Source organism: Tachyglossus aculeatus, chromosome X1 (genome assembly GCF_015852505.1).
Source record: "Tachyglossus aculeatus isolate mTacAcu1 chromosome X1, mTacAcu1.pri, whole genome shotgun sequence".
NCBI classification, from domain to species: Eukaryota; Metazoa; Chordata; class Mammalia; order Monotremata; family Tachyglossidae; genus Tachyglossus; species Tachyglossus aculeatus.
Window position 1 is genome coordinate 40,683,386 of NC_052101.1, and position 15,479 is coordinate 40,698,864.

General features: G+C 45.5%; 1 protein-coding gene across 7 annotated transcripts in view; it reads left to right on the forward strand.

The window, feature by feature from the left end:
* SFXN1 (sideroflexin 1) overlaps positions 1-15,479 on the forward strand; it is a 35,412-nt gene that overhangs the window by 18,081 nt on the left and 1,852 nt on the right. For 5 of the 7 annotated variants that reach the window (XM_038772816.1, XM_038772814.1, XM_038772815.1 and 2 more), the window contains 6 exons: positions 1,512-1,587; positions 4,619-4,704; positions 6,268-6,395; positions 8,195-8,244; positions 14,256-14,305; positions 14,912-14,959. In XM_038772816.1, the coding sequence (XP_038628744.1) occupies positions 1,512-1,587; positions 4,619-4,704; positions 6,268-6,395; positions 8,195-8,244; positions 14,256-14,305; positions 14,912-14,959 (438 nt within the window). Of the gene's footprint in view, positions 1-1,511; positions 1,588-4,618; positions 4,705-6,267; positions 6,396-8,194; positions 8,245-8,882; positions 8,957-9,479; positions 10,601-11,024; positions 11,475-14,255; positions 14,306-14,911; positions 14,960-15,479 lie in introns of those variants that run through there. The other 2 variants (XR_005457355.1, XM_038772820.1) reach the window with 2 other exon arrangements.

A 15,479-nucleotide genomic window follows, 5' to 3' on the forward strand; every position in this document is an offset into this window, starting at 1 on the left:
ACACAAAGCAGGGCAGGAAAACCTAGGCATTGGCAGAAAAACCTTTGAAACTAGTTTGTCCAGTTCTCCTAGCCCCAAAGTGTGTGGGTCAATCCACAGTTTTTCTGTGGAAAACTAGATGAAATGATGGCAGGGTGATTCTTTTCTGAAGAAAAGAAAGGTCTTTTAGGTCTGCTAAATGGCAAACAACAAAAGTGAAAGTTTTTATTTTTTTTTAAGTGTATCTAAATAGCTGTCTAGACTGGTAAAAGCAGCTAGCTATTCCAAGTTTGTTTCATAAACAGTGAGCTTGATTTGCCCACACATATTTTGAGGCATCACAATGCCTGTTGGTGGTTGTGTGAAACAAAAGTTTGATGCTCAAACAAAACTGGGCTTTGTATTTACAACACCATTTCTCCACCCCGCGGACTCAGTCATTCAATCAAGCGAGTGTCCCATTTGTGCAAAGAGCTTTGAGTGTCTGAGAAGTTATAGAAATGAATTGGGCCTGTCCCTTGCTCTCAGGGAGTTAATAGCCTGGTTCTTCAGTCTGTTGACAGGGAAAATAAGCATGTTAAATTTATTCAGCCCTTGCTATATATCATAATTGGGGTGTACTGGCCCTGTGTAGGCAGATATTGAAAAACACAGTGGGAGGGAAAGCAAACAGAGGAAAGAGTGGGAGGCAGACAACGGATGGCTCATGAGAGGGGAGAGAAAGCTGAGACAGGGCAGACAAGCCGAGCTGGTGAGTGGTTGGGGCCGCCATGAGGGCCCAGTTGCTGGGATTGAGGTCGGGGGCACGAAGATAAGGTTTGCCGGAGCAGCAGGGGAGGGAGGCCGCACTGGTTTGGAATCAATCAATCGTATTTATTGAGCACTTACTATGTGCAGAGCACTGTACTAAGCGCTTTGGAAGTGGAAGAAAGAGGCCAAAGCAGTTGGGCTGGCAGGAATGAGGAAGAAGGGGGATACAGTGGTACCCCAAATCTCTTCAAGGCTTGAATTTTTATTACAGCATTAGCTATCAATTGAAGCGCAAGAAATAAGTGCTGTCAAAGCCTCTCATTGGCGGTACTTACCATATCTCCCCAGCTCAGAGCTGGACACAAACGCCTTTCAAAATAGGGGAAAGTCACCTCCATGGGACCCTGGATTCTTGCCCGTTTAGTAGTTTCACTTTGGTTTCTACGTCACAAATAGTCTCGGAGACGGGAGTTTTCAGGACGGGGTAAGAAGTTGAGAAGCATATGTGGTGTGCTTTCGGTTTTGCCCACTGGGCACTTTTTGAACAGTTCAGACCTTTCCCTTCAAGATGAATCACCATCTCCTGTAGCTTTTACAGGCTTTCTTGCTGTGCTTAGTGTGGCCGTGAGTAATGGGCTGTGAAGGTGACTTTCAAGCCATGTTGGATCTCTTCTTGATTTCTCCCCCCAGTTTGAAAATAGTGTAGGAGGTATTTGCCATCTCTGTCAACATAATGCATTTTCAAACTTTTTTCTTTTCTTCATTTCTTTCCATCTCTCTAGTCAACTGGGAACAGCCTATGTTTCTGCTACTACAGGTGCTGTAGCAACTGCTCTGGGACTTAATGCACTAACTAAGGTACTACACTTTTTGTTTTTTAGGTGAAAATAGAAGGGGTCTCAAGATGTCCTCTGGTCCAAACTCCGGGCAGTATAGTTGAATGTTGTTTTCTTAAAAATCCCCAGGTGAAGACCCTGCAGCCTCCCTTGGAATCATACTTCAGGATTTTTATCAGTGATTTATTCTTGGTTTCTAAACATCTATTCTGTTTGGACTGAAATTTCCTTCTTATGTGGACTTCCTAAGTGCTTACTGTATGTCCAGCACCGGTCTAAGTTAATAAGTTTGGATGCAGTCCCTGTCCCACATGGGGATCACAGTCTTAAGTAGGAAGAAATATGGGGACCGAATCCCCATTTTGCGTGTGAGGAAACTGAGGCACAGAGAAGTGAAGTGACGTGCCCAAGGTCAGCGAGCAGGCAAGTGGCAGAGCCAAGGTTACAAACTATGTCCTCTGACTCCCAAGCCTGTGCTCTTTCCACTAGGCCATGCTGCTCCTCTATAATAACATCATAAACTTGTATAGCACTTTTATTTTTCCAATAAAAAATGAGGTAGGATAAGATTCATTCATTCAATCGTATTTATTGAGTGCTTACTGGGTGCAGAGCACTGTACTAAGCGCTTGGGAAGTACAGGTTGGCAGCATATAAACACGGTCCCTACCCAACAACGGGCTCACAGTCTAATAAGTATTATCCCTATTTTACAGATGTTGAAACTGAGGTTCAGAGAGGATAAGCAACTCATTTGAGGTCACACAACAAGCCAGTGGCAGTTGGATTTAGAACTCGGGATTCTTGACTCCCTGACGCTTGTATTTTCCATTTGAACACACTGCTTCTTGTTCAGTCCTCTATGGCCATAGAGAACAGCTTAAATCAGGAGCTCCTCCCAAAGTCCTATTGTGTACTCCATTTTCTGGAAGACGATCCCTCTAGACATTCAAAATACTATTGATTGAAACAGCAAAAAGACGAATTAAAATAATTCATCGTTTGTTTACCTGAAAGCAAGGTGGTTGGACTAGAGGATGTCCCCAAATCTCTTCTATTTTTTTGAATTTTTGGGTCTTGTGATTCTCCCCCCTTCCTTTCCTACTCCTGGCTACCCCGGCTGACATCAGCTGCTTGGCTCATTCTCTTAACGCTTCTCCCACACAGTCGTCTTAGGGATTCCTTTCCCTTTTCATCCTGTTCTCTATATTGCACTTACTTCATACCCCTAAATCGCTAACCCCCACTGGTTCTACCTCCGCAGCATTTCCCAGATCCATCTGTTCCTTTCCATCCAAAATGCTACCACTCTGTTCGAAGCCCTTGTCACATTGCAGCTAGGCTGTTGTATCGGCCTCCTTCCTATCTTCAGCCTCTCGCCCAGCCTCTGCCCCGTCCACTGCTGTGGTGATTATCTTCTTAAGGCATGACTTAATACACACCTCTTCACTCCTCAAACTTGGACTGACTGCACATCCGTCTCCGCATCAAAGAAAAACTCCTTTCTGTCGGCTTCAAGGTTCTCCACCGATTCTCTTCATCTTCCATATCGGCTCTCTCCATGTGCTACTCCCCAGCTCAGTCTCTTCATTCCTCCCAAACTCACCTTGTAACTGTACCACGCGTCTGCGACCTTTGCTGTCCGCGACCTCTAGTCCAAGCTGTTCCCTAGACCTCCCCTCGCAAATCCCGCACACCAGAGCTCTCCCCATTTTCAAAGTCCTCCTAAAATCCCACCTCCTCCTGAGTCATATCAGCCAGGAGCCCACCTCTAGCGCTTATGTATGTATATTTCCCTTTCTCTGTAGAGTCAGTTACTTCTTCTCTGAGTGCTGAGGTAGATTCTAGCTATTCAGGTTGGACACAGTCCAACCTGTGGAGCTCACTGCCTTAATCCCCATTTTACAGATGAAGTAATTGAAGCATAGAGAAGTTGTGACTTGCCCAAAGTCACAGAGCAGGCAAGTGGCAGAGCTGGGGTCAGATAATAATAATGACGGCGTTTGTTAAGCGCTTACTCTGTGCAAAGAACCGTTGTAAGTGCTGGGGAGGATGCAAGGTGATCAGGTTGTCCCATGTGGGGCTAACAGTCTTCACCCCCATTTTACAGATGAGGGAACTGAGGCACAGAGAAGTGAAGCGACTTGCCCAAAGTCACACAGCTGACAAGGGGCGGAGCCGGGATTTGAACCCACGACCTCTGACTCCCAAGCCCAGGCTCTTTCCACTGAGCCACGCTGCTTCTCTAATAATAATGATGGCATTTGTTAAGTGCTTACTATGTGCAAAGCACTGTTGTAAGCGCTGGGGAGGATACAAGGTGATCAGGTTGTCCCATGTGGGGCTAACAGTCTTCACCCCCATTTTACAGATGAGGGAACTGAGGCACAGAGAAGTGAAGCGACTTGCCCAAAGTCACACAGCTGACAAGTGGCAGAGCCGGGATTAGAACCCATGACCCAGGCCCTCTCCACTGAACCACGCTGCTTCTGGTCCTCTGAAGTCCAGGCCCCTGCTTTAGTCACTAGGCCCCAATCTTATTCACCCTGATTTCCCTACTTGGAAATAATTTTATATCTGTCTCACTAATCAGAGTGTAAGGTCACTGAGGGATAGGGACTTGTCTCTTGTTTCTCTTTGTAATGCATCGTGCCCATTAGGTGCTCAAAGGTGTTACTACTGCTACCATCCCTTCTTTCTCCTAATTCCCCTCCAGCCAGCCATTGCTTGACAGTAGTTGCATTTCATTCAATCAGTCAATCAATCAATCATATTTATTGAGCGCTTACTGTGTGCAGAGCACTGGACTAAGCGCTTGGGAAGTACAAGTTGGCAACATATATTCTCACTGAGCCTGTCTCTTCAGTTGTCCTGAAAACTGAACTCCCATTTTATTCCAGAAGACGCTACCCAGTCAACAGCCCTTTGAATGGCTTTTGTGTTCAGAACCCTGTAGCATCATTTGACTCTGGATTTGTTTGTCATATTAAAAAATCCCTTGCATTTGTAATTTCGATGGTAATGAAATATTTTGCTAATTCTTTCTTTTTTAGCATGTCTCACCTCTCCTAGGACGTTTTGTTCCTTTTGCTGCCGTAGCTGCTGCTAATTGCATTAACATCCCATTAATGAGGCAAAGGTAAGACTATAGTGGCCAATAGGAACTCTAACCTTTTCCTTATCCATGAACGTGTTCTTTAAAACAGATGCTGTTCTGTTTTAAAGATGTTTAATTTGAAACATCTTTAATTTTCAGATGTTTAACATCTGAAAAGATGTTTAATTCAGACTTTTACATTTTTGCCAAATTTTAAATTCCGCCCAAGAGGCTGAAAACTCTGGGCAAAACTCTGGGCACATCTAATGTCTATGGATTGAGGCTTTTGTACATTGGATCCTTTTCGCTTCCTGTGCACTTCATTCATTGTCGTATTTATTGAGCGTTTACTGTGTGCAGAGCACTGTATTAAGCACTTGGAAAGTACAAATCGGCAACAGGTAGAGACCATCCCTATCCCTTCTTCCTCTGGGATTGGCAGAGACCCCAGGAAAAGCCTCCTCCTACTAGGCCTCTGGGGTTTCTGACTCCGCAGACCACGGGAGTACACTAGATAGGCCTATTTGTAGGTGTGCGCAGGCTTCAATTTTTCCAGACTCACAATGCACTGAGTAGCAGGTTAAGGTCTTACTGCAGTGCTGTCTGAGGGTGCGGGCTATTTTTAGAAGTGACAAGAGTTAAGGGAGAAGAAAGAACAGGAAAAGGCATGTTGAATCGGCTAACGAAAAGCAGAGTAAATGTGGTGTGACTTACCGGGCCATTTCCTGTGCGTGACCCTGCTCTGAGAACTGTGGCTGTACACTTTTCCACTGGATTGACAAGCTAAGGAGCCCTGATTAACCAGCTGCGGACTGGCTCCGATCGTGAAGATCAGAAATGGACTCCAGCTGGAAAAAGAAAAAGACTTCTGTAATCTAAGTGCTTTAAAGGTGGTAGACTGTGTGGCCCTTTTTTTTTTTTTAATGGTATTTGTTAAGTATTACTGTGGCAAGCAATGCTCCAAGGCCCATTCTCTCTGGTGGGATGGAAAGAAGCCCCAGGGCCACCAGCATGACAGTTGTCAGCAGTCACACGGACTCGCTGCCAGTCACAAGGCACCCAAAGAAGGCTTTTATGTCGAAAATTCACTCTCTGCAGGAACTCCACCTAATGGGTTTGGGCCCTACTGTCAATCTAGACTGTGACTTCTAGACCGTGAGCCCACTGTTGGGTAGGGACCGTCTCTATATGCTGCCAACTTGTACTTCCCAAGCGCTTAGTACAGTGCTCTGCACACAGTAAGCGCTCAATAAATACGATTGAATGAATGAATCTTCCTGATTTTTATGCACTAACCACGCACCATTAAGACCCTCAGAGATTATCCAAATTGTTTTCATTCTGCCTTGAATTTGACCCAGAAAAGGCTTATTTTTGGTGAGATTATACCTTAGGGCCATTTGCAGCTGAATTTAGCTGTGTCACTCAGGAAACACGGTACTTTATGCCTCAGTGTTCATCTAGAAGACAAACATCTGTATCAGATACAGTGGCTGCAACCTGGCCTCCATTTTCAGCCCAAACAAATATTCTCAGGAAACATCTGTTCCTGGTCCCACTCCATGCAAGGACTTTTGTAAATCATCCCTTTATTTCCTTCTACAGAGAACTCAAAGTTGGGATTCCTGTCACCGATGAAAACGGAAATCGACTGGGAGAGTCAGCCAAGGCGGCTCAACAAGCCATTGCACAAGTTGTTGTCTCAAGGATCCTCATGGCGGCCCCTGGCATGGGTTGGTATGATTATTAGCAAAGATGTTAGAAACATCTTTTCGAAGTCTTCAAGGGGGTGATGATTGCTATACATCCAGCGGGTGAGAGACACTGTGCCCTGTGGGCATAACTTTGCCAGTCAGAGTTAACTTTAGATAAACACCAAACAGGGAAAAAGTCCGACGCCCCCAAGTTTGGCGAGGTGTGCCCGATTCATTCATTCATTCATTCAATCGTATTTATTGAGCGCTTACTGTGTGCAGAGCACTGTACTAAGCGCTTGGGAAGTGCAGGTTGGCAACATATAGAGATGGTCCCTACCCACCAGTGGGCCGGTTGGCGCACAGCTGTTCAGTAGTAGTGGTGGCCCTCTAATTATTGTACTTGTTAGGCCCTTACTATGTGCAAAGCGCTGGGGTAGAAATAAGTTAATCAGGTTGGACACAGTCCCTGTCCCACATGGGGCTCACACTCTTAATCCCCATTTTACAGATAAAGTAACTGAGGCCCAGAGAAGTTAAGTGACTTGCCCACTGTCATATAACAGACATGTAGCAGAGGCACATGCTCTTCTAGGGAGCATGCCAGGGCAGGAAGGGGTGTGGCCAAGGAGAGTGCCCATGAGCCGCAGCATGGCTTAGTGGAAAGAGCCCAGGCTTGGGGTTAGAGATCGTGCGTTCGAATCCTGGCCCTACCACTTGTCAGCTGTGTGGCTTTGGGCAAGTCACTTAACTTCAGTTACCTCATCTGTAAAATGGGGACTAAGACTGTGAGCCCCATGTGGGACAACCTGATAATCTTGTATCTACCTTAGCGCTTAGAACAGTGCTTGGCACATAGTAAATGCCTAACAAATGCAATCATTATTATTATTCAGCGCTTAGAACAGTGCTTAGCACATAGTAAGCACTTAACAAATGCCATTATTATTCTTCTAGACTGTGAGCCCGCTGTTGGGTAGGGACCGTCTCTATATGTTGCGCACTTGTACTTCCCAAGCTCTTAGTACAGTGCTCTGCACACAGTAAGCGCTCAATAAATACAATTGAATGAATGAATGTGGTGTTCCCATAATAGTAACCATAATGGTATGTGTCAGGTGCTTACTATGTGCCCGCCACTGTTCCAAGTGCTGGGGTGGATACGAGCAAATCGGGTTGGACACGGTCCCTGTCCCACGTGGAGGGACTCGCAGTCTTAATCACCATTTTACGGATGAGGGAACTGAAGCCCAGAGAAGTGAAGTGACTTGCCCAAGGTCGCACAGCCGACAAGTGGCGGAGCCGGCACTAGAACCCAGATCCTTCTGACTCGCGGGCCCATGCTCTATCATCATCATCATCAATCGTATTTATTGAGCGCTTACTGTGTGCAGAGCACTGTACTAAGTGCTTGGGAAGTACACGTTGGCAACACATAGAGACAGTCCGTACCCAGCAGTGGGCTCACAGTCTAAAAGGGGGAGACAGAGAACAAAACCAAACACATTAACAAAATAAAATAAATAGAATAGATGGCCACGCTGTTTCTGGTGTCTCCCATTCCCCCTTCTAGACTGTGAGCCCGTTGTTGGGTAGGGGCCGTCTCTATATGTTGCCAACTTGTGCTTCCCAAGCGCTTAGTACAGTGCCCTGCACACAGTAAGCGCTCCATAAACACGATTGAATGAATCCAAGCAGCCCACCTCATGTGACTGGACAACTGTCATTGTAGAAAAAGCCCAAATGTGGCTTAATGCTTCAGAAAATTGCTTCCTCAATGTTTCATCAAATGGACGTGTTGTTTGGTAATGATGAAGGGCGCCTGTCTTCTCTTTCAGCAATTCCACCGTTTATCATGAATACACTGGAAAAGAGAGCCTTTCTAAAGGTAAGATTGAAACTTATCACACTCTGTTGTTCCACTTACAACTTTACACTTAAAATTCCACAACACCAGGTTTTTCCCCAGAGAACATCTGGGCTTTGTTTTCATTTGCACTTTCATGGGGCTGTAGCCTAGAAATTACATTCACTTACATCTTCTCTCCCTGTACTTGTTCAAGAGAAATGTGGGGGTGGTCCCTCTTTCAGGAGCTTTTCCATCCTTCTCTCAAATAGTTAAAAAGCTTCAAGAAGTAAACCTGGGTGGATTTACTCCCGTCGATTTCAGCTTTTGTTTTGCTCTTCAGCTGTGCATTTACCTAAATAGAGATATCTAGGAGATTTGAAACTGGGCAGCGGTGTGCAGCAAAGTTATTCTGCGTTTTAACGTTGCGAGTTAAAATACTTTGGCAGCTATCTGGGGAATAACTGAACTAAGTGACTCCAAAAAAACTAGACCCGAATTGTCATATTACTTGACTGTTACGTGTTTGTTGATGTCTCTTTGTCCTTAAGCTCTCCACCCGTGTTCCCCGCTCTCTACCCATGTACCCCCATTTATAATGAGAATTTGAGAGTAAATTAGTAACCTAGTAGAAATCTCATTGCAATGTGCCTGTTCTATCACAATATTTTTCTTATCAGTTCCAGGAATCTGATGCAATGTTTGATGTAATTCGGATCTTGTTACCTCAGCCCTTATGAAAAGGCAGATATAGGTTAGTGTAAATTAATTGGATGACTCCCTCTTTGAAAGGTGACATGGTGGTTATATCTTGGTTGATACAGATAGTTCACTATAGAAATAGATCGTGTTTTATGACTATGAATGGTTACTCATACATTCCCTCGCCTTTTTGGTTCTGAAAAGTGTCGTTTGACATGACAATACATGACAAGACTACTAAGTCTTTGGGAAAGGAAAATTCATTTTGTTCTGACGACTTGACGCCCGTCCACATGTTTTGTTGTCTGTCTCCCCCTTCTAGACTGTGAGCCCGCTGTCGGGCAGGGACCGGCTCTATATGTTGCCAACTTGGACTTCCCAAGCGCTTAGTAAGCGCTCCATAAATACGATCAGAATGAATGAATTTCTCAAGTCTGAAATCTCCATTTCAGGTTAGTGTCATTTTAAGCAGCGATGGGGTATTACTTTGGTTTTGGTCTGCTTCCTCGGTGCTCAGAAAAGGTGGTTCCTTATACATTTCTCAAGTGCGGTGATCGGGCTCCTTGTCTCCCCAGCGGAACACCACATAGCTGAGAATCTCTGCTCACCCAGCCAGCCTGTGTGCCCCAGGGTCGATACAGCCCGGATACGGTCTGGTTTGTAAAAGAAGCCACATCGCACTGATTCCAAATCCCCTTCTCTCCAAGTAGCCTTGGCTTGATTTGGTTTTTTGAGCGATGCCTTGGGCAGTTTGGGGAACGGAGGCGGTTCTAAAACGAAGCGGATGCCCGTGTCACCGAAGCGCAAGTTTCAAAGTAAAACCGGAATTGATTGCATATGCCTAGCCCGGAAACTACGTCCACTTGCCAACCCCTGACTTCTTTTGGAAGAAGAGAGGAGGGACGACTCGATGCGGACCAAGACAGCCGCCTAGTGCCGCCCACCCGACGTACCCGACCGATGCATTTGAAAGGGATTTCTCCGAAGGCTGTATAATTGACTTTCACTCTTCCGTTCTTTTCCCTCTGCCTCACAGACTGCGAGTTCAGGTGAACGTTGCTTGGCAGTTCCTCGGTGGTGGGGTTTTCAATAGACTAGTTCGAAAGCAAGTAATCAGCCGCCCTCCTAACCGACAGCTTCTGCATGTTTCCCCTCTGACTTCTGGAAATGCCAGCTACTCCCAAATGCTTTATTAACAGATGGGGTCCTCGTTATCTCCGTACACGCCTGATGTAGGAAAACGCATTTAATCCTTTCAAACCTTTGGAAGGCAGGGAAAATATCGCTTGAAAGAAGGGCGTGTTTGGGTCGTATGCAGATCAAACGTTTCTTTGGATATTACCACTCGGGTGCTTTTTCTAATCTGGTATGCTTTTTCAAGTGCAACAGTGTGGGTATTCAGTCAAATCAGTGGTATTTATGTAGCACTTACTGTGTGCAGAGCACTGTACTCAGCGCTTGAGAAAGTACAGTATAACAGACACAACGAACTTCGAGTGTAGAGCTCAAGATATCACTCGCAGTGAAGTTAACCCGTGGGCGCTGGTGTGTCTGAAAAGATCAGTGTGGGACTGACAATCCTGGCCATGTTGTTCACACAAAAAAGCTGCCCCTTTTGTCGTTTTAATGTAGGATTTAAGCGCTCTCTATGTGCCGTGCACTCTACTAAGTGCTGGGATAACTACAAGATAATCAGGTCCCACGTGGGGCTCATATTCGAAGTGTGAGGGAGAACAGGTATCAAATTTCCATTTTGCTGAAGAGGGAACTGAGGCGAAGAGAAGTGACTTGGCCAAGGTCACACAGCAGACAAATGGCAGAGTCGGGATTAGAACCCAGGTCCTCTGACTCCAGGCTCTTTCCACTAGGGCACACTGCATTCTTGGTTAATTTTTGCCATACCTGGTGCTGTTTTCTCTCGCCTCCGTGTTTATTTTCCCTTATGAAATTTTTGCTCACAAAGAGCCACTCCTTTCTTGAGAGTGATGCACCAAGTTGGTCTGTCCTTGGCAGTTGGCTTCCATTAATCGGTTGGGATGCAGCATTGCCCTAAGCGGTATTTTACTCTATCCTTAAGATGTTTCCTCCGCCCTCCTTGCCTTTTGGTTTTCTAAATTCAGCTCGCCTTCAGCCTTCATTCTCCTCGCATCTCACGCAGCGCAGCCGTTCCGGGTGGACATCGATTCAGTGTTGGGACCGACGTCTTTTCAGAACGCTATTGTTTGGGATCCCGTCTTACCACTTGATGTCCAGTATAGCCTGGAAAGGATGCTGGCGGAATTGTTGGAGGAGCTGCACGCGGCGTTTGTGTAGGCGAGCAGTTCTCGCAGCCTGAGCTAAGGTTGGATGGCAGGACGGCAGTACAGCCCAGTAGACCTTGTGTTTAGGGTGGGCAGTCTCCCAGAGCGTATCCTGGCCTTCTCGATTTGGTTTTCTACCTCCTTGTCTCTCGTCACGTCGTTGGTCAACGTGCTGCGTAGGTAACAGAATTCTGTGGCAGCACTGAGGTTGCCAGTATCCATTTTTGCTTGTGGGCGTGGTTTCCCAAATAGTAATAATAATGGCATTTATTAAACGCTTACTATGTGCAAAGCACTGTTATAATAGTATATAATAGCATATTATATAATAGTATTATATTATATATTATTATATTATAATAATGATGATGATGGCATTTATTAAGTGCTTACTATGTGCTAATAATATTATATATTATATTATAATGATGATGATGGCATTTATTAAGTGCTTACTATGTGCTAATAATAATAATAATAATAATGATGGTATTTGTTAAGAGCTTACTATGTTCTAAGCGCTGGGGAGGTTACAGGGTGATCAGGTTGTCCCACGGGGTGCTCACAGTCTTCAGCCCCATTTTACAGATGAGGTAACTGAGGCACAGAGAAGCTAAGCGACTTGCCCAAAGTCACACAGCTGACAGTTGGCGGAGCCGGGATTTGAACCCACAACCTCTGACTCCAAAGCCCAGGCTCTTTCCACTGAGCCACACTGCAAAGCACTGTTCTGAGCGCTGGGGAGGTAACAGGGTGATCAGGTTGTCCCACGTGGGGCTCCCAATCTTAATCCCCATTTTGCAGATGAGGAAACTGAGGCCCAGAGAAGGACTTGCCCAGAGTCACACAGCCGACAAGTGGTGGAGCCGGGATTTGAACCCATGACCCCTGACTCCAAAGCCCTGGCTCTTTCCCCTGAGCCATGCTGCTTCCGCTAATGCAGACTGACACATCACCTCATCTCTTCTGTAGATAAATTGTCAGCTCCTTGTGCTTGGCTGATGCGGTGAAGTGGTTTGCAATCACCTGCATGTTTTCTTGGGTGTGTATCTCAAGGATGCAGTCATCCGCATAGCGCAGTTGTTGAGTGTGTTTGTGCAGGGCACTGGGTGGTATTGAAGTGTGTTGAATTGGAATGGTTTCTTAGAAGCAAACTCTAATACCTGCATTCAGGTCTCTCGTTGCATCGTGAGCTATGGTGGCTTTGTAGAATATTATTCACTGTCTTAACACGAGGGACAGAATAACCTGTATCTTGAGCGGAAACATTAGTTTTTCTGTACTGCTGAGCGTTGTTATCTCCTCAGCAATCTCTCGGTTGAAATAATCAATCAGTCGTATTTATTGAGCGCTTACTGTGTGCAGAGCACTGTACTAAGTGCTTGGGAAGTACAAGTTGGCAACATAGAGAGACAGTCCCTACCCAGCAGTGGGCTCACAGTCTAGAAATAAATAACCAGTTCTCTGAAATCAGTCCCAATTCTCCCCTCACCAGTTAGCAGATATTGCCCTGAATAGACTGTGAGCCCGTTGTTGGGTAGGGACTGTCTCTATCTGTTGCCGAATTGTACTTTCCAAGCGCTTAGTACAGTGCTGTGCCCACAGTAAGCGCTCAATAAATGCGACTGAATGAATGTGCTGCACCTCTCTGTCTTCTGCTTTGCTCCAGTTCTGAGCAGAGCTGTGATGAGCCCCCAAACCTTCAATCTCTTGATTTAGTTAGGTTCATCATCATCAATCGTATTTATTGAGCGCTTACTGTGTGCAGAGCACTGTACTAAGCGCTTGGGAGGTACAAATTGCCAACATATAGAGACAGTCCCTACCCAACAGTGGGCTCACAGTCTAAAAGGTTCATCCTTCCACAAAATCCAACCTGATGATAAAGTGTACACTTAGACCTTTTTTCTAAATTTAGGTATAAGGAATAAAGTTTTTTTGGTAATACCGGCACTGTCGTTTACCCTCGGTAACAAGAAGTTGTATTTTGAGACAGCATCATTTTTATAATGCTTCAGGTGTCGAGAGCTTCTCCTGCTCTATCCATTTGTGAAGAGACCCTATTCCAGGGAAGTACGTATTATTCTTCCAGCCTCTCTAGAATTCTTTTTAATTGCCATTTTTCTTCACTTCTCTAGTACCTCTTTTCTGTTTCTCTCTCCCCCACCCCAAAATCGACTCAGTAACGAGGCTGTGGCATCCCCTCAAGCATCATCTTTTTTGTTTTATCTGTGTAACTCCTGTGAGTAGTAATTAATAGTACTTAATTAACAGAACATAAATCAGCCTGTTTCCGTGGGTTCGCTTCAGTTCTGAAGGTGTTAGACGTTTTTAATAACGTAGCGCCAGTGTCTTCATTTTACCGAATCTGTAGTTTCCAACTAAAATTCTAACCAGTTAGAACCTTTTTTCTTTTGTAAACAGCAGCAAATTTAATCCCCAGGAAATAGTCCCTAAATAATGGGTAAAAATTTGTTTATGTCTCAGGAGTGTCTGCTGCATCCAGCCCAATGCAAAGGTCTGAAAAGGAAGGGAGCCGAGTTTAGAATTAAATCGCCACTCACACCACTTGACCTGTGAGATGTAGAATCTGATACAAATGCGGCTCCCCCAGGGAACAAAGTAGAGACGTCATGTTTTCAGTGTTGGCCAAGTGGGTTTTGTTCTTGGTTATGCTGCTTTGGGCAGTGGGTACTTCTAGAGCAGGGCTGAGTGGACTGAGAGCCAGCTTTTGACTGCCAAGTGCACTGAGAAAACCATAGCGGCTCGGCAGACGGCCCTTCCCCAGAAGATGAAGCATCTCCTGCCGGCCCTAAAAGCCCACGCGACAGTGAACTTGAATAAAACTCTTGGGTAGATTTTCATCCACAAATCAGCAAGATGGTTCGTAGGGAGTCGAGACCAAGATTTCCCCCCGGCAGGATTGTGTAACGATTCCCCATGACTGCCCTCCATTTCTCCTTCATCAGCAGATAAATTAGACCTAGATGTCTTCCCCCCCCTCCTCCCAAAAGTGGTGCATTTGCTTACGCTGTGTTTTATCTCCCACAGAGGTTCCCCTGGATGAGTGCCCCTATTCAAGTTGGATTGGTTGGCTTCTGGTGAGTGAGTCTTTTTAATGTCTCCCGTGCGGGTTTTAAGGGTGAGCCCCTTAGGGGTAGAGTCCCCCTGGCCAGAGCAGTGCATGCAGTTAAAAAGTGAGGCCTGCTCTCTAATAATAATAATGATGGCATTTATTAAGCGCTTACTTTGTGCAAAGCAGTGTTCTAAGCACTGGGAGGGATACAAAGTACTCAGGTCGTCCCACACGGGGCTCACAGTCTTAATCCCCATTTTACAGATGAGGTAACTGAGGCACAGAGAAGTTAAGTGACTTTCCCTAAGTCACACAGCTGACAAGTGGTGGAGCCGGGATTTGAACCCATGACCTCTGACTCCAAAGCCCGGGCTCTTTCCACTGAGCCACGCTGCTTCTCTGCTTCTCTCTGCACAGGAACCTTCTGATCCCAGTTACCTGTCGCAATTACCCTCGGGCTGACTGGGCAGCATTTTAATCTGAGCAGACACAACGGGGAAAGGAAGCTTTATAAAACTTGGAAATGTAAAAGAAAGCTAAAGTCTGGATATCGTCTAAAGAGTAAACGGGATCCTAGTTCCTTCTAAAAATATTGTATTCCAATTCTGTTTTTTTGTTTGTTTGTTTTTAGTTTGGTGTTTGCTACACCTCTCTGCTGTGCACTGTTTCCTCAGAAAAGGTAACTGTATTACCGTTTAGGTTCCTCAAGTTCTCCCCTGCAACTCCATTGGTCTCATACCCCTGACGTCCTCTACTGTCTGCCATATTCTTGAGCAAAAGCGAGCTCATGCTGGACTGCAGCTAGAGCATCACTCAACTGCCACCTGAAGCCTGTACCCCCCCTATGTGACTTCAGGGTGGGACTACTTTCCCAGCCTTCTGCACACGTGGTGGGGGTGTACTGGTGTGCAAAGAGATGTCCCCAGGAGGTTGCCCGAAGTCCAGTGTGGGACCACCAGGCCGTACCTGCCTTTGTGCCCCTTCTGAAACTGGCCTCTAGTTAGTTGGAAATGCTAAAAGGTACTGAAATCTGCCCCATCATCATCATAATCAAGATTTACTGCACCACCCCAAGCTGTTAAATCCATCTCTTGTGTGAGAGAGATGGTTCATCCAGTGGTGATCTGAATATATATATATATATATATATATATATGTATATATATATATATGTATATATATGCATATATATGTGTGTA